The sequence below is a fragment of the Perissodus microlepis genome, chromosome 10 (genome assembly GCF_051167445.1).
Source record: "Perissodus microlepis isolate ML-2025 ecotype Zambia chromosome 10, ASM5116744v1, whole genome shotgun sequence".
Taxonomy (NCBI): Eukaryota; Metazoa; Chordata; class Actinopteri; order Cichliformes; family Cichlidae; genus Perissodus; species Perissodus microlepis.
In genome coordinates, this window is record NC_140470.1 from 12,843,859 (window position 1) to 12,865,735 (window position 21,877).

Sequence of the window (21,877 nt, forward strand, 5' to 3'; positions counted from 1 at the left end):
GAACAGCTTCTTGTCTGTCAATCTCCATCTTTTGCTTTAATGCCTCAGCATGCGCTACCAGAGCAGCCCTTTCTGCCTCAGTCTTTAGCCTGGCAGAATATGTGGTCGAAGACACAACAGAAGAGGTTCGACTGCTTCGATGTGCTTTACTGCGTCTGGACGATATCGCTGAAGCACTGTCTGCAGGCTCAACTTCAGCATCAACCATTCTTGCTTCATCTGCTTGCATTTCCACTCTTTTTAACCATCTCTCGACTTTCTCCACAAAACTTCTCAAATAGCTAGCCTTTGGCTCATACCACTGTGTCTGATCATGAAGAAGTTCTGACTCAGTCAAGTGATTTTTAACTGCATCGTTGTTTTCACAAAACTCAATATACATTTTTGAGAAGTCAGTGGCTAATTTAACAGACACTTCCTCATAATTGCCGTCATCTTCCATAAGCTCCTCAATCTCTTTTATCTTTCTAGTAAGATAACCCAACTTGGTTTTCCTTGTCACTTTAAGATGCTGAAGCTTTTCCTCTTGTGCTTTATAGGTTGGCTTGGAAACTCTTTTTTCCTGCTGCTCCATATTAATTGCGCTGCCATAAACCTTTCAATGCAATTAATCCTTTACACAGGCCATGTACGACTTAACCATACAGGAATTTTCACAAACCTTAAAGCAGGCACAGCCTCTTACTTTTCAGATGCGGGGTTTTCTTACTGCCGAAAGGATCCGGGAAACACGGGAAGACTGAAGCGCATCCTCTTTCACGTCCCGTTTTCCAGTTTTCCCTTGCCGCGCCGCGGGCCGATTAACTCTGTGCGCCGGTGACGTGTGCGTAATCCTCTCACTTTCGGAGCAGTTTTCTGACTAATGTAGCGGCAACCTTCGGTCCTTCTTTGCCGCTTCTGCAGGACGTAAAGTTTCTGACTCGTGCTCTTGTTAAGTCGCTTGGATGCCTGGATGTAGCAAAAAACAAGGCGAAGGAAAAAAGGGGCAAAACATTTATTTTCCATACAAATCGAAAGGTACAAAACAAATGCCTCTGGTGGGAGCTCCGTTTACATTCCCTTTATGTTACAACAAAAAATAACATTAAAACGGCGACGGTCAGAAAACTGTTGCTCCCCGTCCTGCTTGCTTACCTAACCCTTTTTTATCCACACCCCTCCGCATGCGGGCCAAATACACACCCCCTTTACGACATCTACCAACACTTTACAACAACAACAACAACAGACTAACAAAGCAGGATAAATTTATGGAGCACAGCCTATTACATTATAACATAAAATGATCAAGATTATAATAGAAACTTAAAAATCATGACAAATACTTAAATATGACATGATGTAACTGAGTAAAATATTGGCCTGGACTTGGCTCCAACAGTTTCATTTTCTGCTGTTTCATGGGTCAAAAAGGGCGTTGAACCAAACTGAACCTCATTGGCCGAATGTGCTGCCAGTGTGAACAAAAAATCCTGAACTTTCAAATAAAGTCTTGCTAAGCTAAGTCGCTAAGCTAACTCTGTAAATAAAAGACATCGGTGTGACTGAAATTGTTAGCTTAGGCACGAGTAGTTCATTTTTCTAAGGAGCACTGGACTGTTGCTGCACCAGTAGGCAAAACACACATAAACAATATATTCATATAAACTGCTACTGTTATTAAGAGTAAACTTTAATTAGTGGTCCTTTGGCAAGTTAATTGTCCCTGCTTAGTCTACAGCAAACAGCTTAGAAATCTTAAGGTCGAGACTGTCAACTGTTTTAATATTACAGTACACTGAGCCCTGTGTTACTTTGTGTGAGCTGCTGCTACTATTGTAGTGCAGTATCTGCTGTGTGGTTAATCATATAACCTTTTGCACACAGCAGACAGAGTCTACTTCCACTTGGTCGATCTGCTAAATAGCTTTAAAAATTGGTTAGGGAAGTGGCTTTGATTATACTAATACACTATACTGTGCCACTGTCACAGGACAGAGATCCACCAGGGAACATCTGTCAGGATGAAGAGCCTTTGCTTCTCTAAATATAAACCAAATACTTTTTCCAAATCCCGGGGGTAGATTGTAGTGAAGTAGATTCTGGGGTAGGGTTTTACATGATGTCCACAAACGCACCACTGACATCCACACCTTCCCAGCCGATAATTAGCAGGCTTATAAGAAACAGCTGCGCTTCACTACCAGAAGGAGGCATTTGGCAGTCTTGTCCATCCAAGGTGGCTGAGAGCATTAGGCAGTTAAGCGCTGCAGATCTCTCAAGGAAAGCTACTCAGTTTATTATTGCCCTTTAGAGAGTGGTAAGTGGGACTCTTGTGTTCATCATAATGTGGCATATAGTAGGGTGGACTTTGACAACTGTTTCCCTCTTTTGTTGCAGGTTTGCACTATACTGCTGCTCTCTTGTCATATGCTGTTTTGTTTGTTATGTGATGCTTTTATAACGAACAGTACTTTGGGGTGTATTTGTTTTATGTAGATCTTTTATTAATGTGTGTAACGTTTTATGCTTTGTTTTATTGCTTTAGTGGAGGTGCGGCCGCTTGCTGAGGGGCTAGGCACGTGAGGTGGAATCCCCTTCCCGCTGCATGCGAGTGTACACACCGGGAATAGGTAGATTGCACCATTTAGAGTTTAGTGTGAGTGACAGTGAGGTCTGCAGTGAAGTTACACGGGTGAGTAATTGGTGGCACCCTTGGGCACTCCTCCGTGTAGGTTGCCTCCTCAAGTGGCCGGTCTCCACTATTTTGTTTGGTTATTCTTTTATCATGCTGTGATTGTTTTAGGGTAGCATCGTGGTAGGGAGTCTGGTCATTTTAATCATCGTTTGTTAATAAAGTGTTTTAATTAACTATTTTGCCGTCTCAACCCTGCTACCCTAGGTGCCTTCCTGGTTTTATAGTTATGTTTTTAGTAGTTCCTCTTAATAAATTTTGATTTGTAAACTTCCTTTGTCTCACCTCTGCCGTTAATAACGAGTCTGTGGGCTTTGGTAGCCAGTGCAATACGTACATTGGCTAGAGAAATCTTTCCTGGGGTGTAACGCCCTCCCCCAGGTGGCGTTGTCAATATCTTAGTTACCGTCCCGGGTTATTCCTCAATCGCGACACCACACACAGATGCAACAGCTCATAACTAAATGGTGCAAACAGAGGTGAATCCACCTAAGCAGCACTTGTACGATTGCCCCCCGGCTCCAACTCCCGGTAAACTGAAGACAGATTCAACCATATGTGTGCTGAAAAATATTAATGAGTCCACACCGCATTTTCTTCTTAATAATAGCCATGTAACAATAGAAATATAGAAACGGTAATTAATCAGATTACTAGTTACTGAAAAAAGTAAAGGCCGTTATTCCATCACTGATAATGACACGATTATTTGCATTTCCACTACTTATAAACTAGTGTCAGTATTTAATGATCAATATCCACAAATAAGAATTGGAAATAAATGACCTGGATAAGCACAAATCTGACTGAGAACTTAAACTTCACCTTAATTTTTCCACTTAAGTTAACCTTAAGTGGTACTGTGTGCCTGAGAGCATTCAGTTCAAAACAGAAATTTTGAAAACGGGGTATTTCAGGAGCTGCACAAGTTATATGAGGTCAAGAAAACATTGAATCATCGTCAAGGTAACGCACAGTGTGAACGTTTTAACAGGACGCCTCACGACCTATCACGACACGGCTTACTACTGGAGAAGAAACACTGTCGGCCTGAGTATTTTCAAGAACTATTAAATGTGCACAATGGAACTCCCCATGAAACGACAGGTGACTCACCACATTACCTCTGGCTTGGAGAGCAGTCACACCTTCCTGTAGATGCTTTGCTAGGTCAAAAGCAGGTATAGAAATTAGGAAAAGAATTATGGCTCATTTATGATATCATATTGGTTTTTAGGCTGGACATAATTATTCCACAGGTAACTGGCAAGAGTGTGGTAAACGGGTCCCTAGCTGCAAGGTCACAATCTTAGAGGGGGGTGGCCAAAATTCAGTCCCTCTGGGCGCTGGGGTGTGTGGTGGTAGCAAAGAAAACACAACTTGCAAGGGAGTGTGATGTCCACAGGATTTGTTCTTTGCCGTGTTGTCTAATTTGTCCAGGTTCATTTGTCCGGCAGCTTATTATGCAGCATGGAAAAATGAAGTTCAAATGTTAGTGCTCTTTGATTTACTGAGTAGAATGAGTTCCTTGTGTTCTCAAAATAATGATCTGTCAAAGGTTCACAGTAGCAGTCGGCTATCCTAGAAAAAATATATCCTAATGCAGTAGTTATTCAATGTAAGAGATGTAGGACACTGGGCTAAGAAGATGAGGTTCAACACTAAGCATGTGGCAGTGTGTGACATTCTCTCGCCCATCTTTCGCTTCATCCTACTTTCTCTTCCTGTGTGTTGCTGATGTAGAGGGTGCTGACAGTATGCCTTCTTCATCAGAGTCATTCCCACTGCTGGAGGTGGTGTCTGACAGTTCACTGGAGGGCCTGAATCAGTTATTGGTCATCTGGTCATTGTCATCATCCTCTTTTGGCCACTTCCAAGTACCGGGCTAGAGAGCACTAACACCGGGGCATCAACCTCAGAATCATTTTCAGTGTCACGTTCAGCTTCAGATTAATTCCAAATTGGCTTCTCACCATTACTGCCCTCTTCATCGGCCTCTTCCGCAGTATTTTCAGGATTGTCCTCAATAATTATGTTGGAAATGGCATTGTGCTGTAGTTGTTCAGGAAAAAGAGAGTTCAAAATACAGACGATTTCCTCATTTAACAGGTCACACATTATACCAACCCACAGCCAGCTGACCAATAGACAAATTTTGTCAATTTCTGCATATCGTTTCACTAGAACTAATGCCTGGAATATCCTACCCCTATAAAAACAAATAGATAACTATTTTACTGTTTTAATGCTCAGATAGTGGGAAAACGCTTTGTGAAATCTGTGCAAATCTCTGTGCAATCCAGTTGTATCTGAGAGCTAAATCAGTTTAGCTTTCACATTTCAGCAGCAAATTTCCCTTAGTGGTGCCCCTGGCAATAATGTCCACAACACTGAAGGAATTATAGTGACACAAAGAGACCACAAGATGGTGCCATTATTTAGGTAGCTGATAACATTTGTGGGCTTTTAAGTTTAGGATATCATTTTCACCACTAGTTTAGCCCTAGTTTAAACTGATTGTGTTTGAAACTTGAGATTAAGATTTAGATAAAAAATTAACTTGTAGAAAATGATTATGGACAAGACTTTCAAGCTTTGATATCCAACATCTGTAGGACCTCCTTTGCAGCACTTCGAGGAATGGCTACATTTGTCCTGTGTTACTACTTTAAACCTTTTTATTGAATATAACAAAATCTATCTATAAACACTTCCTGATGCTGCAGAATGTTTAAGCCTACAGTATTTAAAATCTCACCACTAAATATGAGAGGATTGCAGATTGCAATCAACTGAGTTCTGCTGTCTTACTTACCAGTTGAACTGCATAATTAAGTTCGTAATCCAAGCTATGGTGGCCACCGTAGGACAAACACTCTGGCCACCATTCATCTGTATTTACTCTGGAGGACACTGTAAAACTTTGTGAAAGGTGCAGGATACAAGTCGAGGAGCTAGTGAAGCTCACTTCTGCCTCATAGCCATACTGAGGTGAGTTGTTGAGGATATCCTGAACTTGTCTGTCATTAAGCGCTGCTGTTTCTGCTACAGTTAAGTGCTGTTAGCCTCTGTTAGCTGCTATTAGCCCCTGGTAGCTACTGGTAGCTGTCGTTAGTAAACTGCTGGACATTGTTGAACTCACACACTTATTGAAAAACAACAATCTTAGGTTATAACCAGCTTTTGTTGTAGTTAAAATGGCTTGCTAATGAAATTACCAAAATATTTGTAAAATATAAAACTTTAAACTTAAAAACTTATTTTGTTAAATATAATTCGGAACATTTGTTCCAATTCCAAGGAGTTACTTCTCCATCATACTTATTTTGTGTGAGGATACAATAAAAATCTTGCTCGTGCTATTGAAAATGGTATTAAGCATTTTCCTGGTTTACAAGTCTGAAATTCTAGTATCGGGAAAACCCCAGTTAGATCCCTGACTTTAGCTCAGTTGAGGTGAGGAGGAAGAAGATTGGCAGGTTTGTACACACATATAAAATGCATTTAGATTGAACTGTATTCAAGTTGGTGGGGCAGCATGATGGCTTCCACAAGCCCACTCCTATGTTTTTTTTTTATGAATTATTTCTAAGCTCATGAGAATAAGCAGATGTAATTACACACTAATTAAGGTGCATTTATGAGTACAACATTCTATTTTTCTTTTTAAATAAACTCAAAAATGATATGACTGTACCTTTTAAAATGTGAAATCAGTACTGTGTGGAGGAAAAAAAAGCACATGAACATAAATCTAATGGAAGATCTTGGGAGACTCTGCCATGCACTGGGTTTATTTGCTTTCTAGGCGTGCTTGAAAGGCAACACTGAATCATCCACAGTCCAGTCCGGCATATTTCTGAACATGACTGTGGGAGAACTTTGGGCCTCCCTGCCTGAATGTGTCTGTCTGAACTTAAAGCATTGCTATTTTCCACATATCTTCATATGTGTGGGAAAAAAACACATTTCCCTCAAACAGAAGAAAAACAAATGCATGAAAGGTTGTCATTTTTTTTAAATCAAATTCTTCTTATCACAACAGCATCTTTGGCTTTCTAAATACTTTAATGCAGTGTTTAATGGCAATAGGTGTTAAACTTGCTTGATTTCTTTTTCAGAATAAGCTATATTTCGCAAATATTTCCACTATATTTATTGCTAAGTGCGTGAAATGTTTTTATCAAGCTTAAGTCCACTTAGGTGCACATGTCAAATTATACAAAAACCTCAGGTTTCTCATATTTTACATAAACAAATAAAGAAGGGGAGGACAGGGACCAATCCACGAAACAAACTGTACAAAAAAACAATGTCAACAACGTGTGGCAAGGAAATAAAATCCAGATGACTTAAACATGAAAGAATGTGGATGCAACTGGGAATGTAAATGGGAATACCACAAGGCATTCCTACAATATACAACTACTGAATAGGTTAAAGACAATTATAATACCATAGAAATGTTTGAAACTCATTTAGAATAGAATAGAATAGAATTCAACTTTATTGTCATTGCACATGCACAGGTACAGGGCAACGAAATGCAGTTTGCATCCATCCAGAAGTGCTTTAGTGATATAGATATATTACAATATATATTAGCAATAATATAGATATGTAAGTATATTACAGAAATGGGTCTATTATGGTATGTTATAATGTACACGGTATGAAGTATGTTGTGAATATTCTATAACTATAGGTATGTACAGGCTGTAGTGAGTACAAGCTATGTACAGGCTATGAACAGGATATAAATATGAAAAACTATACAGAATATGAAATAAATAACTTTACAGAAATCTGAGATATACAGTTATACAGAAATGGGAACTATGCAAGTTGTAAACAGTTGTAGGGTTAAAAATTATCGTATGTACAGAATGATTATTTACAGAGCTATACAGTAGTGCAGTTAAGATAAATTAGATATGTGGATAATTTCTACAGTATCTATATAAAGTGCTAGTGGTTGTGAGTGGTGGTTCAGTCCATGTTATTATTGTGTGTTTGAGGGTACAGTTGTCCATTGTGGGTGTGTGTATGTTCAGTCCATGTGTTAACGTGGGTCAGATGTCAGGAGGCAGAGTTCAGGAGTCTGACAGCTGTGGGGAAGAAGCTGTTCCGGTACCTGGTGGTCTTAGTCCGGAGGCTCCTGTAGCGCCTCCCAGAGGGCAGGAGGGTGAAGAGTCCATGTGATGGGTGACTGGGGTCTCTGATGATTTTCCCAGCCCTTTTCAGACACCGCTTCCTGTAGATGTCTTTTATGGCAGGAAGTGGTGCTCCGGCGATGCGCTGGGCAGTTTTCACGACCCTCTGCAACGCCTTCCGGTCCGAGGCAGAGCAGTTCCCGTGCCAGACTGTTATACAGTTGGTCAGGATGCTCTCGATGGTGCAACGATAGAAGTTCACCAGGATGTCTGAGGACAGGTGGTTCTTCCTCAGAGTCCTCAAGAAGAAGAGGCGCTGGTGAGCCTTCTTGACCAGCTTGGAGCAGTTGGTCGTCCAGGTGAGATCCTCGGAGATGTGGACTCCCAGGAACTTGAAGCTGCTCACACGCTCCACAGCCGTCCCCTTAATGTGGATGGGTGGATGTGGGTCAGCATTCCTCCTGTAGTCCACGATGAGCTCCTTGGTCTTCTCGGTGTTAAGCAGCAGGTTGTTTGTGTCGCACCACTCAGCCAGACGATCCACCTCCTCCCTGTAGGCGGCCTCATCGTTGTCACTGATGAGGCCAATCACCGTGGTGTCATCTGCAAACTTAATGATGGTGTTGGAACCATCAGCAGGTCTGCAGTCGTGGGTGAAGAGGGAGTAGAGGAAGGGGCTCATCACACAGCCTTGTGGTACACCGGTGTTCATTGTGATGGTAGATGAGCAGTGGTTATCCAGCCGGACATGTTGGGGGCGGTTGGTCAGGAAGTCCAGTAACCATTTGCAGATGAGGGAACTGATGCCCAGGTCTGTCAGTTTCCTGATGAGTTGTGAGGGGTGGATTGTATTGAACGCTGAACTGAAGTCTATAAACAGCATTCTGGCGTAGGTGTTGTTGTTGTCCAGGTGTGAGAGGACAGAGTGCAGTGCGATGGAGACTGCATCCTCTGTGCTCCTGTTCTGGCGGTATGCGAATTGGTGGGGGTCCAGGGTGGGGGGGAGACAGGATTTGAAGTGTGCTAGGACCAGCTGCTCTAAGCACTTAGTGATGATGGGGGTGAGTGCTACTGGGCGGTAGTCATTGAGGCAAGATGGGTTGGAGTTTTTGGGTATCGGGACGATGGAGGTGGATTTAAAGCAGGCCGGTACCACAGCGTGGGCCAAGGACAGGTTGAATATGTCTGTCAGCACTCCTGCAAGCTCCCCAGAACACGCTCTGAGAACATGCCCGGGTATGCCATCAGGGCCTGCAGCCTTGTGGACATTGATCCTGCTCAGCACCGCTCCTACATCGGTGGGGGAGAGAGTCAGAGGTTGGTGGTCTGGCGTCACGTCTGCTTTGGTTGTGGTTGTGGGGTTCCCTCGCTCAAAACGAGCATAAAAGTTGTTGAGCTCGTTGAGGAAGGAGACATCAGAGGATGTCCTCATTGTTTGAATCAAAAATTCAAAAGAAGATAAAAGCAACTGGGAGGTCAATGACAAAAATCACAAAATGCACAATTTAAACTACAAAAACAGTTCAAAATAAAAAAAAATAATTACAAAATACTTTTAGCGCACAAATAAACAAACATATTCCTTATCTGTGTTGCAGATTTTTTTAAAATGTGGACTGGCCAATGAAAAAGGGGCTGACAATGATATGTTTTGTACATTTTATATTGTTATGACGTGGCTCCCGATGACAACATGTTTGTATGTTTACTGCGTTCACACAGTCCCATGTATGTACCATGAGAGAGGAGTGTAAGAGCTGCACGTGCTGGTTTGTTTGTGCACGCCGCGTAGATGGGGAGAGACGTAGCGGCACGCAGAGCAACGCACAGAGGTTACCGAGTTCTGCGACGGATGCACACGTTTGGCCTACGCGTGTGCACAAAGCCTTGCTTGCACAAGCACTTGTACGAGCCAGAAGTGTTCACACAGCGAGCGTTCTTGCATGGACTAACACGGACATCTGGTTCTGCACACTCGTCAATGTCTGGAACAAAGAAAAACAAGTATTCATTAGTGACAATGAGCCATAAAACAGAAATCCAAACATTAGTTGACAGAACAAAGTTATAATCTGCACATTGGCTGCTGTACATACACTAATAAGAGAATCTAGGACTCTAAAAGAATATGTGTATTTGCATTTTTGTAGTGTATATGTAGGACAGACCTATACAGCGAGCACGCGAGTAGTCTAGCCTAAAGCCTGGGTTACATTCACACATAGTGCCCAGGTAGGAACGGACACAGCGGCCATGTCCGCAGCTGCATTCGTCGGAATCTTCTTCTGAACTGTCACCTTTTCACAAAACGAACCAGGGGAAAAGAGAAAATGGGGGCAGAAAGAGGTAAATAAATAAGCCTTGTCTGAGGGCAGGAATGTTTCAGCTATCACTGATTTTTAACAAAAACCGTCATTGAGTGTCACCCGGGTTGTAATTGGGAAAAGCTGCCTGCAAATCCTGTTCCCCGTCTGACTCCGTCTCAAGATGCATCCCACACAGATGGCTGAACATTGCTGGGTAAAACAGATAAAATTCTTGTTAATTCAATAAATGGATTAAGTGCTAAAGAGGTCTGGCAAGTTTTCAGTAGCTCACCTGAGTTTCTGGGAGGGCAGCTGTTACACTCGGGCCCCCAGCCACGACCGAAGTGACAGCAGCACTCTGAATACGTCACCACCCAGTTCTGGGGCTCGCTGCAGATCCAGCCCTCCTCAATTCGCGTGAAGCACACATCCTTGTGAGCTGCAGTCCGATCTAGAGATGGAAAAAAGGATAAAAAACAAGTCGTGAAATTTTAACTGATCTCAGTGTTCAAGTGTATTTAATAAGAGAAGGTAAAGAATACTAATCTTAATATACAATATTTGAAAAAAGTCAGATTGGTTCACATTGCAAATTACACCTAAAAACAGTAAATGTACACTTTTATTTGTACTACAAAGTAAGCACACAAATACTTTACTATTTTTTTTTACAAGCTTGTAATATCTGGGAGTAACAAGCATCAGGCGCCCATTCAGACATGTATATCCATCTACACCATATGGACAAAAGTATCGGGCCACCCACACACTTAGACTACGTTCACACTGCAGGTCTTAATGCTCGATTCCGATTTTTATGTCTGCTTGTTCACACTACAAATAAAATGTGACAGCAAACGCACTCTAGTGTGAACGCTCAAAGCGGCCACATGCGCAAAAGAAGACGTCACACACAACGCGCTCTGTTTAGACTCAAACCAAACAGTATTGTTTGACTGATGGCCCTTAATATAAAGACTTGTTTCGGACTTTACGTTTCCCAATTTTGCTCTAAGTTATAAAGTTATTTTGTTATTTACATATGGCCTAATAATTACCCTTATTGCTGTTTTAGAGAGGAGCGGTGCTTCAAAGGATAGTCGCAGATTTCTGTCAGAATCTGCAGATTATACAGTATAAATGAAATGTTCACGTTTCTCCAACGTTGTCTTCCCAACAGTTTCACTAACATCTACATGGGATGGCCAGGAAGCGTTCGCGATGTCTTATCGGGCGCTTCTCCGGCGCTGATAATTGGCGTGTGACGGATTTAATGCGACTTGACTATTCAAACAGCAGTCGCTTTCTAAAACATCAGATATGTATCGGATTCAGTACCACATACGAAAGTGACCCAGATCGGATTTGAAAATATCGGATTTGTGCCATTCACACTGTCATACCATGATCGGATATGGGTCGCATACTGTACTGTAAATGTACGAAACACATGACAGGTTCGTTAAGTTTGTTAAGATTTCTTTTTCTTAATTTTTGCATTTTCTCCAGTTTTACAGACCTCATGTAAATATTTCATTTGTTATTTTTCAGAATGCCGAAAACACCGTACACAGAAGATTTTCAAATATGAAGAGATAGTAGACAGGAGAGTTGTAAATGTAAGTAATTTAGCCTGCTGTTGTGCAGATTTTTTTTGCGTCTTTGGACTTCCCGGATTTGAACTGTGCCTGACTGACTATCCATAAGCTTTTGTATTTGATGAATCTACACTAATTCAGCCACTGAGTCTGTATTTCGCTCCAAATAGGACATTAAATAAGAACATACCACCTGATACGACCTGGTCGTGCTGCCTTCCTGATGTTTACGTTCTTTAAAGTCCTCCTGACATCATGCTCAGAAGGAGTGATTGATGTGGAGGTGCTCCTTCCCATTCAGTAACATCTGCTTCAGTTAGTTTTGCTTGTGAGCCACAATGTAAGCAGTGTTGCTTTGCTGACATGCACTCGATGCTGGCAGTACAAGCATTGTAGTGGTTCTTATGTTTTTGTAAACTAATTGTATAATATATTGAGCCATTCAATAGTACACAAATGTTTATAAGCTCCTTTTTGTATGCAACTTGCATGTCTTTCTTAATTAATTGTTTGTTTATATCATGTTTTTCAGGAAAAAGAAGAAGTTAAAGTCAAGTGGAAGCCTTGCTCAACATGGTATGTAGTAACAACTTTGTTGGACGGGAACAGACATTCATATTGTTGATAAATAGTTATCACCTCAATTTGAATTCATGTATTTGGACTAAAGTAAATTGGGAGCTTTTAGCTATCGAGCTCCTCTTCTGTGAGGAGCTTGATAGCTGTCCACCTCCAAAGTCCATTATGAGTTTTGGAGGTGGACATGGTCAACACTTTTAAGAGTAGGCATAAGACTTTACTTCTTTATAGAGCTTATAGTTAGGGCTGGTTCAGCTCAGCCCTTAGTTATGCTGTAACAGGACCAGACTGCTGGGGGTTAGTGTCCCCCCCCTCTCTCTGTCTGTCTCTTTCAGGGTTATGCAGGCTCAGTATTGGTTGAAGATGCAGTCACGTCTCCTTTTACTGAAAACTCTCCCCCTCTCCCTCACCATCTGTAAACATACATGTCTCAGTAATGCAGTTCATGCATGTTACTAACTAAACTTCTTCCCTGGAGTTTCTGTGCTCTCTCATCCAGCAGGTTCCGATGGATCGTGGCTGCTGCTGTGGTCCTGCTTGACATCTACTACATATATTATTACTCTCTGACTTGATTTATATTACAGTGAAGGTGTATAAAGCATGACATGAATATAGAAGATATTTCATCCTAAAAAATTGTCATATGTCACAACCTAAATTATCCTATTTTGTGTGTGGTTGTCGTTGTTGTTTGTTATGTTTTTCTCCTGACAGTGGCAAAGTGTGGGATGACACATGGGAACCTGCGCAGTTTTACACACAGTAAACCAGGCACCACAGGTCGCAGAGATCGCACAGTTCACAGTTTGTAGTTCAGCATAAAAGTTCAAAATAAAATATTTACTATACATTTCAACCAGTGTCAGTCTCTGTTTCACTCTCTAATTGTGGCTTAAGTACCTAACACATTCATGAATCTGATCGATCAATAATATCTTCCCTGCACTCGATATCTCATAGTTTTACATATCAGCCAACATTATTGTCTACATCCTCATAAATATAGAAGTGACTTGCTTATTATAACATATTACAAGTTAAAGTAATACTGCACTGCACGTATAGTAAGTAACACCTACTGTGTATGGGAGCCTAAAGCAAAGTTAACTGCACCAGTACCAGCTTCAGAACATATTGTATATTATATGTTTCTACCTTTTTGTAATATGTCATGTTTAGATGCAGTGACAATTGCACATTTGGAGTTGTGGTCATATGTGGTTTTTATATATATATACACAGGGTATTAGAAAAAAATTGACATTTTTTGCTATTTTTCTTGTTTGTTTGCACATTATTATTGTGTACATATTACATATGTAACATTATTGTTAATATTATTATTAGATATCAAAGATACAATTTGATTAAGGGTTTTCCTGTCATAATTTCAATACAAATGCAATTACACACGTAAACAATAGGATCAAAATAAACTTTTAAAAAGTCTGTTGATCAAATGCTGATTTTCAAAACATTCTAGAGGAAAACAGAGATAAAATAATCTGAACAGTAACAGTGATCTGGGATGATGATGGAGGCTTCAATGGATTATTCTGTTTCAATCAATAGGTTCGTATCTATGACAATAATTTGATAAGTTTAACAGGTTGGTTTAGGCCTGGCAATACTGGAAATATTCACAAACTTTTGTTTTTGAAGAATGTTTATCTTTTTTGGGATGAAGCTATCTGGCAAAATGACACAGCCCTTTAACCTCATCTTTATGTCTATCATGTGGCTATGATACTGGATTTTGGTTTGATGCATATGCAGGTTACAGCTGGGGAATGGCAGTATGTTGTGGATTGATTTGGCATGTTCAACCACTGTTACACCAAACTCTCTCACTTATAACATGATAAAGGCCTCTTACTCAGTGTCATGGATTTTCTGTAGTTTTGGGGACACAGGGCCAAAGTCTGAGGCAATAAGTCAGATCAAAGAAGGCAATGTTTCTAAAATGGGAGTTTACTTATGTCATTATATATATCCAGGAATATGTGCCTGAGGATAGTTGTCATGAATTCAATATTAAATCAAAGTATTCCTTAATTACCACAGCTGACACGAGTTCTCCATAGTTGCCTGCTGTCTCAGGATCTGTCTCCAAAAAGGACCAGGGAGCGCTAACATGTTATGTTCTAAACTGATGAAGAAAATGCACATTAAACATAACATAAACTTACTGAGTGAAGTAATGTCAAGAGGATTCCTTTAGCTCCTATTGGGTTGGTTCCTTGATCAATGCAATACAGAATCATTCATCTGGTTTTATGTAATGTCCTTAAAACATGTCAAAATGAGGCTCACTAGTCTGTGTGGCCTCCATATGCCTGTATGACCTCCCTACAACACCTGGGCATGCTCCTGATGAAGTGGCAGATGCTCTCCTGATGGATGTCCTCCCAGACTCCAGGACTAAAGCATCTGCCCACTCCTGGACATTTTGTGGTGCAGTTGGTGGATGGAGCGAGACATGATGTCCCAGATGTCCTCAATTGGATTCAGGTCTGGGGAATGGGCGGGCCAGTCCTCAGCATCAATGCCTTCGTCTTGCAGGAACTGCTGACACACTCCAGCCGCATGAGGTCTAGGATTGTCGTGCATTAGGAGGAACCCGGGGCTAACCGCACCAGCATATGGTCTCACAAGGGGTCTGAGGATCTCATCTCAGTACCTAATGGCAGTCAGGCTACCTCTGCCGAACACATGGAGGGCTGTGCAGCTCCCCAAAGAAATGCCACCCCACACCAAAACTGACCCACTGCCAAACTCATGCTGGAGGATGTTGCAGGCAGCAGAAGGTTCTCCACGGCGTCTCCAGACTCTGTCACAAGTGCTCAGTGTGAACCTGCCTTCATCTGTGAGGAGCAAAGTTGCCAATCTTTGTGTTCTCTGGCAAATGCCAAACATCCGGCATGGTGTTGGGCTGTAAGCACAACCCCCACCTGTGGACGTCGGGCCCTCATAACACCCTCATGGAGTCCGTTTCTGACCGTTTGAGCAGACGTGCACATTTGTGGCCTGCTGGAGGTCATTTTGCACAGCTCTGGCCTTTCTTTCCTACCCCACAGTACCTTCCCTTACCATTCGTTTCCTACTCTTTTACTTCTTCTTTGATGACGGTTGCCTTTCTAGATAAGCAATTTCATTTGCTCTGGGGCGAGTCACTGGCTCGGGTGCATTCCGGGACTGTCAGTTCACCAGTGTGCTGGCATGCTTCTTAAAAAACACACCACTACAGCAAACATCTCAATTGTACTTGTTGATTTCTTCGACAAAACACTGAACAAAAAATTTACTTGTGAGTGTGCTGCCTGGTGCTTTTAAATTTTGTGATAATTTGAGCAGCCCAGAAAGCATCCCATAAATTAAATTATGTTATCGTATCTGAACATGTACACTAGTCATTAAATTAGATGGGAAAGAATGATTCAGGGTAAACAACTGCACCAAGGAAATTCCATTTTTCTTCTCAAAATGTAAAATGTCTGTTGAAAAATCACATTAAACAGAGATGTGATTAACTTTTTATTTTACCAAACATAACATCAATGATGACACAATCAGTCTTCATCAGAAGTGCTCAAATCACTCTCAGTGGCATCGTCTGGAATGTCCTCCTCCTCCTCCGAGTCCATTTCCAGGAGTGGTTGGTGGCTGAGGATTCTCTTGTACACGTCCTTTACTTTGAGCATTTCAGCTTTCAGTTCACTTTTTTTTTAAAAACCAGGCTACAGAGTCCCTTCTGTGCATCCTCCGACATGCCAACAAAGGAGGCTGTAAAAAGAACAAAACAAATAAATATAAGTAAAAAAAAAAAACAAACAAAAAAAACCTCACCTCATAAACACAAGGAATTAGGATCCTGTAATTAAACATTTTTTTTAAAGGGAGAAGGCAGTGTTAGCTAGCAATCTAGATATAGGTAAAAGATCCAGTAAGACTTTAGCATCTGCTCTTATTTTCAATCGATTCATCAAAAAATTAATAAATAAAAGATGTGCTTACAGTCTGAGGAGATTGTCCCCAACACCACAGATCACATTCGCAACACTGTCCAGTGATGCTGCATCTCCCTGCAAAGGATCATCTCCTCCTCTCTCAGGCGCCTCACAGCCATCACCAAGACCTTTCTCTTTGTCCGGAGGTCAGCAGCAGCTACAGTTTAACAACATCAGATGGGAAAACATAGTAGCATATTATGATTCAAGAACAAAACATTCAACTACTGCTCAGATACTGGGAGTTTGTTTAAAAAGGATATTTAGAAATCAAGAGCTTACGTTCACTTGTGCTCTGCCAGGGCCAAATGTCGGTCAGCATGAGGGCATCACTGGATACGATTTGCTTTGTTGGTTCAGCGAGCTTGTTGTAGTCGTCAACAGCAGCCGCCAAGCGTTTCTTCTCAACTAAGATGACCTTGCGAATTCTGTGTCGCCTCTTGTTGCCATCTGTAAATAATCATAAAAAATTCACACCTTCACATAATGTATATAGTTACATTTTAATCTACACTCATCAATTTGTTTGCTAGAACAAATCACATCCAGCTTAAACAAACCTGGATCTGATTTTATTCTGTTTACAAAGTAGCTGTACAAGCTGTACAAACTAAGTATCAAACGGTCCATTTCAAAGAAACTGGGACGTACCATTTTGTCTGTAAAGACTTTGTGTTCGCACTCTGATGACGACGACAAGCTCCTCTATTCGTGCCTGCAACGCTCCAAGGCTGCCATCAGTTTGATCACTTTCTAAGTGAGAGGAATATTAATCAGAATACAGGATGAGTAACAGTCACCAAACTACAGTGGACTCTGTAATCACTGACTTGATGACATTCATTATAAGACATCTGGAGCCTTCATGTGCTGCATTATCATGAGATAACAAGTATGTTGGTGTTCAGGTTTATAAAACCAACTAGTACGACATCATTTCAACCCAGGTTCTATCCAATTTGATGAAACGCAACAACTCTGCCATAAATTCTGCTTTTACAAGGCTTCTTTTTCATTGTTTGTTGACACTGTCAGAAAGATCTTAATTCTACCTTAAGTTCTTTAATGAGGCCATGGTGGGTCCTATTGTTATACACGAGTGCATTATATTGAGACTCACCTTCAGCCCATTTCTACACATCGGCCACCCATTGCTGCAGTGTGTCGTCATCCACACCCAGCTCATTTTTGGTCGCATTCAGGCTCTCCACTTGTTCTCTAAGGATCCTTATGATCTAAGAATACATTAATAAATGTCATTCATATTGACATTAAAAGAGTACTGGTGTTTTCCCCCATTACCACACACATTAAAATGGTTTTTGAAAAAATAAATAAATCACCTTTAGATATCTCTGGCTCAAAGTGCGGCCCAGTTGTTCCACTTTCCTTTTGTTCCAGCCCAAAGCCAGGAGGGTCAGCATGTCTGTTCGCCCTGCATTTCAGTTAGTATACAAATAAGAATTAATGAGCAGGAGACTGAGTGGAATCTCAGACACGGACACATACCTGCTTTAGACATGTACTTCGTTGTGATGGCCGCCCTAGACAGGAAACTGTTTACTTGTTCCACCTCTTCTCCAACTGTTGAACCGGCCCCATCCTGAAACGCACCTCCCCATTTGATCTATAGAAAGGAGGTCACAATACATGACTGCTGAATTCATTCAACCTTATAACAAAATGTCTCAAACTAATCCAAAACTACAAGCTGCAGTACACCTCGCATTTCCAAGTGTGAGCCTTTGCATGCATGACGGAGAGAAAAGGAAGCATTGACAAGAGGTTCCTCAGCTCAGGGCACTGCTGAGCCACCTTGGTTAAATAGGGGAAATATTTACAGGCCACATCGGAGCAAAGGAACGTAATATGTCCCAGGACGTTAGCTGCCAACTCCCTCTGGAGAAAAAGGGGGTAAGCAAAGATCTCCCCTCGAAACATGTTCAATGCAGCTAAGAGGACTCCGTGGCGACAAACAGCTATTTCCATGCCCTCTTCATCCAACTTCCCAGTGGACTTTTTGGACGACTCCTTTGCTGCAGTCCAAGATGAAGATCCGCACAACCCTTTCCCTGGGACCTATACACTCCCCTTGCACTTCAGAGCAAGTTCCCCTGCTCTGAAGTGCTGAACGAACACAGTGACAGTTGTTTGAAAAGAAACATTAAAATACATTTTTCTACAAATCCATATTTGACTTATGTACACAATGCATAACGTACCTTGCATTAGACTGAAAGTGATAAAGCTTGCGGTTTCCATCAACTGAGACGGCAAGCATGTCTGGAGTGCAGGCAGGGCAGCTAAAGCATGGCTCCTTGCACATCCTGTCCACCTCAAACTTTACAGCACTCCACTCCAAGAAACTTTTACTGAAGGCATCAGCTGATATTCGGCCAGTCTTTTACATAGAGGACATACAACAGAATATTCAAGGACAGTCATCATAAACATTGATTTGCACAATTTCCTTAAACTTGGCAAATTTAGAAACTCACCCTTCCAAAATGGGCTGTTCGTTCATCCAGCACTTTGACAAATGCCTTAAGTGACATCCCTGGTGCAGCCTTCTTAATGTCATAGAAAGACTGAAAGACATCCATTGAAAACAGGGTGCAGAAATTTAAGGTGCCAGGCCAATATCCACTACCCAGGATGTCCTTAACTGAGGGGGACCACATTAGGCCACAGCTGGTGCAGCTCACCACTGGCAGTGCAAGGTTATAACGGCCTTTAGAAAGGATAAGGATAAATTCAGTCATGGCTCAAAGCATTCATTTTTTTCATGTTGTTTTCAAATCGGTCTGGTAAATCCAAATGACCTTTGACAGGTGCCCACATATACTGCGGGCCGAGGGTAATTCAAACCAAGATAGCAATGCACAATTTGCAATAAAACCTCCAAACACATCTATTGTGTATGTAGTGTGTGACAAAAGGGCAACTTACCATTTATGGTTACAAGAGCCACAATTGCGCCGGGTGAAACCTCAACGTTACCTGCTGGGCAGTCACACACATGGTCTGGCCTTTGCACAGGCAACAGCCGAACTAACATTAAAACACACAATATATATAAAAAGAATTAGAAATTAACTGATACACAATAAATATACAATAACAGCACCCACTCATAGTACATAGCAAGAAATGCATAAGACTTAAAAACCGTACCTATTGGCTTGTGAAACTCTGATGTAGGCTGCAAAAACCCTCCTGTTACTGCCTCTCTGCTGTGCAGGACAAAGCGTGTGTGAACTGCAATATCACAGTCAGCACAAAGGAATGGAAGAGGCAGGCAGTCCAGACACCTCACAACTACTTGTTTGCCACACTGACACACACGGTGTGACTGTGGATCCAGAGTAGCTAACATATTGTCTATAAGACAAGGCCTGGCCTCTTTCCACTTTTGCGAGGACACCATATTTCTGATCGCCCAGTGAGTAGCAGCTGATTCAGATGACGTCTCACAAGCCATGGCTGCGTCCTCTTCTCCATCCTCCAACATCTGAAGGAGCTCCTGATGAAGCACCTCAGTTCCATACACTAACAGAAAAAAAATAAAGAAAGGAAGAAACTCTTCCACAAAGTGAAAAACACTCTAGGCAGTATGTTTCTTAGGACTGCACAAAAGTCCTGCATAACTCAACTATAACAACAAATATAAAAGTAAACAGAAATCACAATATATACAAGAAGGTAAAGTACCTTTTGTTGGGTTGACACTGGCAACATAACTAGGTTCTTCACGTGGACATTGATGCTGATCTCTGGACACTGGGGGGAAAAAAAGAGATTGAAGAATATTTACTTACTGAAATTCTTTGGTGAAAACAAGTTGTGAGATAAAATCAATGGTTGTGTGAACACTGACCACGTGGCATGCAACTAGTACTTCGACTGGTTGATGGTCTGAGGAATAAAATCTCCCTGTCTGTCACGTGTTTTCCAGCGCACTGGTCTTGGCTGAGGTTCACTCTGTGCATCATTCTATGCAATTAACAAGGAAAAAAGGGAACACCTAAAATACAGTCCATGATTAAAGCAAAGATTATCAAACATCTTAAGTTAACCAACTTAATTTGACATAAACTTATATATACACACATATATAAAAATTTATTAAAAAAAATTCAAATAATATAACGTTTACTCCGTACAAAATATTAGACAAGCGTGTTCCCTCTTTAACAACTGTTTCCACTAAAAATTTTACCTGCATATCTTGAAGGAGTTCGTCAGCAGCCTGAAGCTCTTCCTCCAGCTCGGGATCCTCTGAATCACTCATTTTCAAGCTAAAGAGGAAAGAGATTTTTGCAGAACTCCGTGACATAAACACATAACTAACGCAATTCAAATGATTTTCAGTCTTGGCTCCGGTTAACGTTAGCAATTAACGTTAGCATCATCAGTTTATAAAGAGCTAGCAGAACTCTTAGCGCAAAAACTGCTTTACGCACCATGTGAGGGTATTTTGCAACACACAAGTCCTTTAACGTTTGTAATAGATTTAATCCATCATCGTTGGATTAAATGGCTAATGCTGCAGTAGCCACGTGTAGTCATTACCTAGCAAGCATGCTGACAGTAGCTGTAGCCATTTTTAAATGCATTAAACCGTTTCCGAGATCAGTCACCTCTGTTTGTTTGAAGCTTTTATGAAAAACAAACTTTGAAACACACATCAAGGTATTACTTTAAATATATGTATTTTTTACATACCTGCATTAGAATCAATCAGTTCCGCCTCATTTTCTTATTCTTATAAATGGGTCTCTCCATTCTCCCATCATCCTTTGCTTACACAGGTTGCGTCTGATTGGTTGGAGCCGAGCACGTCCAAAACTAACAGGAGTGGTGAATGACTCTATAAATGTGTTTTACGTGTGAAATGAAAATAATAAACCTAACAAAGGATTATGTACGTTAAATCTGAGCACTTTCAGCTCGTGAATCACTTTGGAAATCACTGTGTGATGGCCACAACATGAAGCGATTTTATTGTTGAATTATCAGTGATACTTTCATGTGTTTTTGTTGAGAAATGTTAACGATGTCATTAAAAGAAAGCATTAAATTAGGGAGAAAAACCGTTCGCGGAGAGGGTCCCCGGTTCTCCAGTTAGATTGAGATTCACAGCGTCATGTTTCGCTGTGACGGAGTTATTATTGGAGTAAATGGACGGCTGGAGCCTCTGCTCGAAGCGTCTCTGATCGCCGCAAGCGGGTTCATATTGGAATGAATTGACAACCCACAGCGTCGCATAAAAACGTGGAAGGGTACCTTTAGCGTCAGCATGAGAAGTTAAGGGACGTGACAAATCGTCAGTATTTTACGTGTCGGGGGTGAGAACGGGTTGTCTTAGCAGTAGGATTTACATGAAAAGAGAAACAAATTAAGTTTGAGTGAAAATGTACATTTTTTGCACTCTCTGGTCGACTGACTCAGTGAATCAAATGACTCAACAAACACGATTCACTTTGGTGAGTGACTCATTAAAACTCGATTCAGTAAAAAGAATTAAATTTACCATCACTAGCCCTTTGTTTGGCCT

The 21,877-nt window shown here is 41.3% G+C and overlaps 2 protein-coding genes and 1 long non-coding RNA gene across 7 annotated transcripts; 1 reads left to right on the forward strand and 2 right to left on the reverse strand.

Annotated features, from left to right (window-relative positions):
- Positions 1–9,195: 9,195 nt before the first annotated feature.
- Positions 9,196–10,854, reverse strand: LOC146378946 (latent-transforming growth factor beta-binding protein 3-like). The gene is made up of 5 exons (XM_084941636.1): positions 10,806–10,854; positions 10,426–10,584; positions 10,254–10,343; positions 9,996–10,124; positions 9,196–9,812 (listed from the first exon to the last, which is right to left on the reverse strand). The coding sequence occupies exons 1-5, from the start codon at positions 10,852–10,854 to the stop codon at positions 9,661–9,663; spliced, it is 579 nt and encodes a 192-aa protein (XP_084797762.1). The 3' UTR covers positions 9,196–9,660.
- Positions 10,855–11,761: 907 nt separating this feature from the next.
- Positions 11,762–13,169, forward strand: LOC146378947 (uncharacterized). The gene is made up of 2 exons (XR_014801532.1): positions 11,762–12,307; positions 13,028–13,169. It is a non-coding gene; the product is annotated as an uncharacterized LOC146378947 (long non-coding RNA).
- A 2,665-nt stretch (positions 13,170–15,834) lies between these two features.
- Positions 15,835–21,252, reverse strand: LOC146378948 (uncharacterized). 5 transcript variants are annotated; one of them, XM_084942149.1, is made up of 15 exons: positions 21,046–21,252; positions 20,540–20,618; positions 20,198–20,313; positions 20,032–20,100; positions 19,495–19,869; positions 19,270–19,371; positions 18,819–19,051; positions 18,543–18,721; positions 18,043–18,447; positions 17,664–17,947; positions 17,441–17,555; positions 16,972–17,073; positions 16,603–16,770; positions 16,328–16,477; positions 15,835–16,096 (listed from the first exon to the last, which is right to left on the reverse strand). In XM_084942149.1, the coding sequence occupies exons 3-9, from the start codon at positions 20,310–20,312 to the stop codon at positions 18,420–18,422; spliced, it is 1,101 nt and encodes a 366-aa protein (XP_084798275.1). In that variant the 5' UTR covers position 20,313; positions 20,540–20,618; positions 21,046–21,252; the 3' UTR covers positions 15,835–16,096; positions 16,328–16,477; positions 16,603–16,770; positions 16,972–17,073; positions 17,441–17,555; positions 17,664–17,947; positions 18,043–18,419. The 5 variants fall into 5 exon arrangements, with proteins under 5 accessions (XP_084798275.1, XP_084798272.1, XP_084798270.1 ...); XM_084942146.1 differs by lacking the exon at positions 18,043–18,447 and having other exon boundaries at positions 16,609–16,770; positions 17,664–17,755; positions 17,830–17,947; positions 21,046–21,250; XM_084942144.1 differs by lacking the exon at positions 18,043–18,447 and having other exon boundaries at positions 17,664–17,755; positions 17,830–17,947; positions 21,046–21,250.
- Positions 21,253–21,877: the final 625 nt, after the last annotated feature.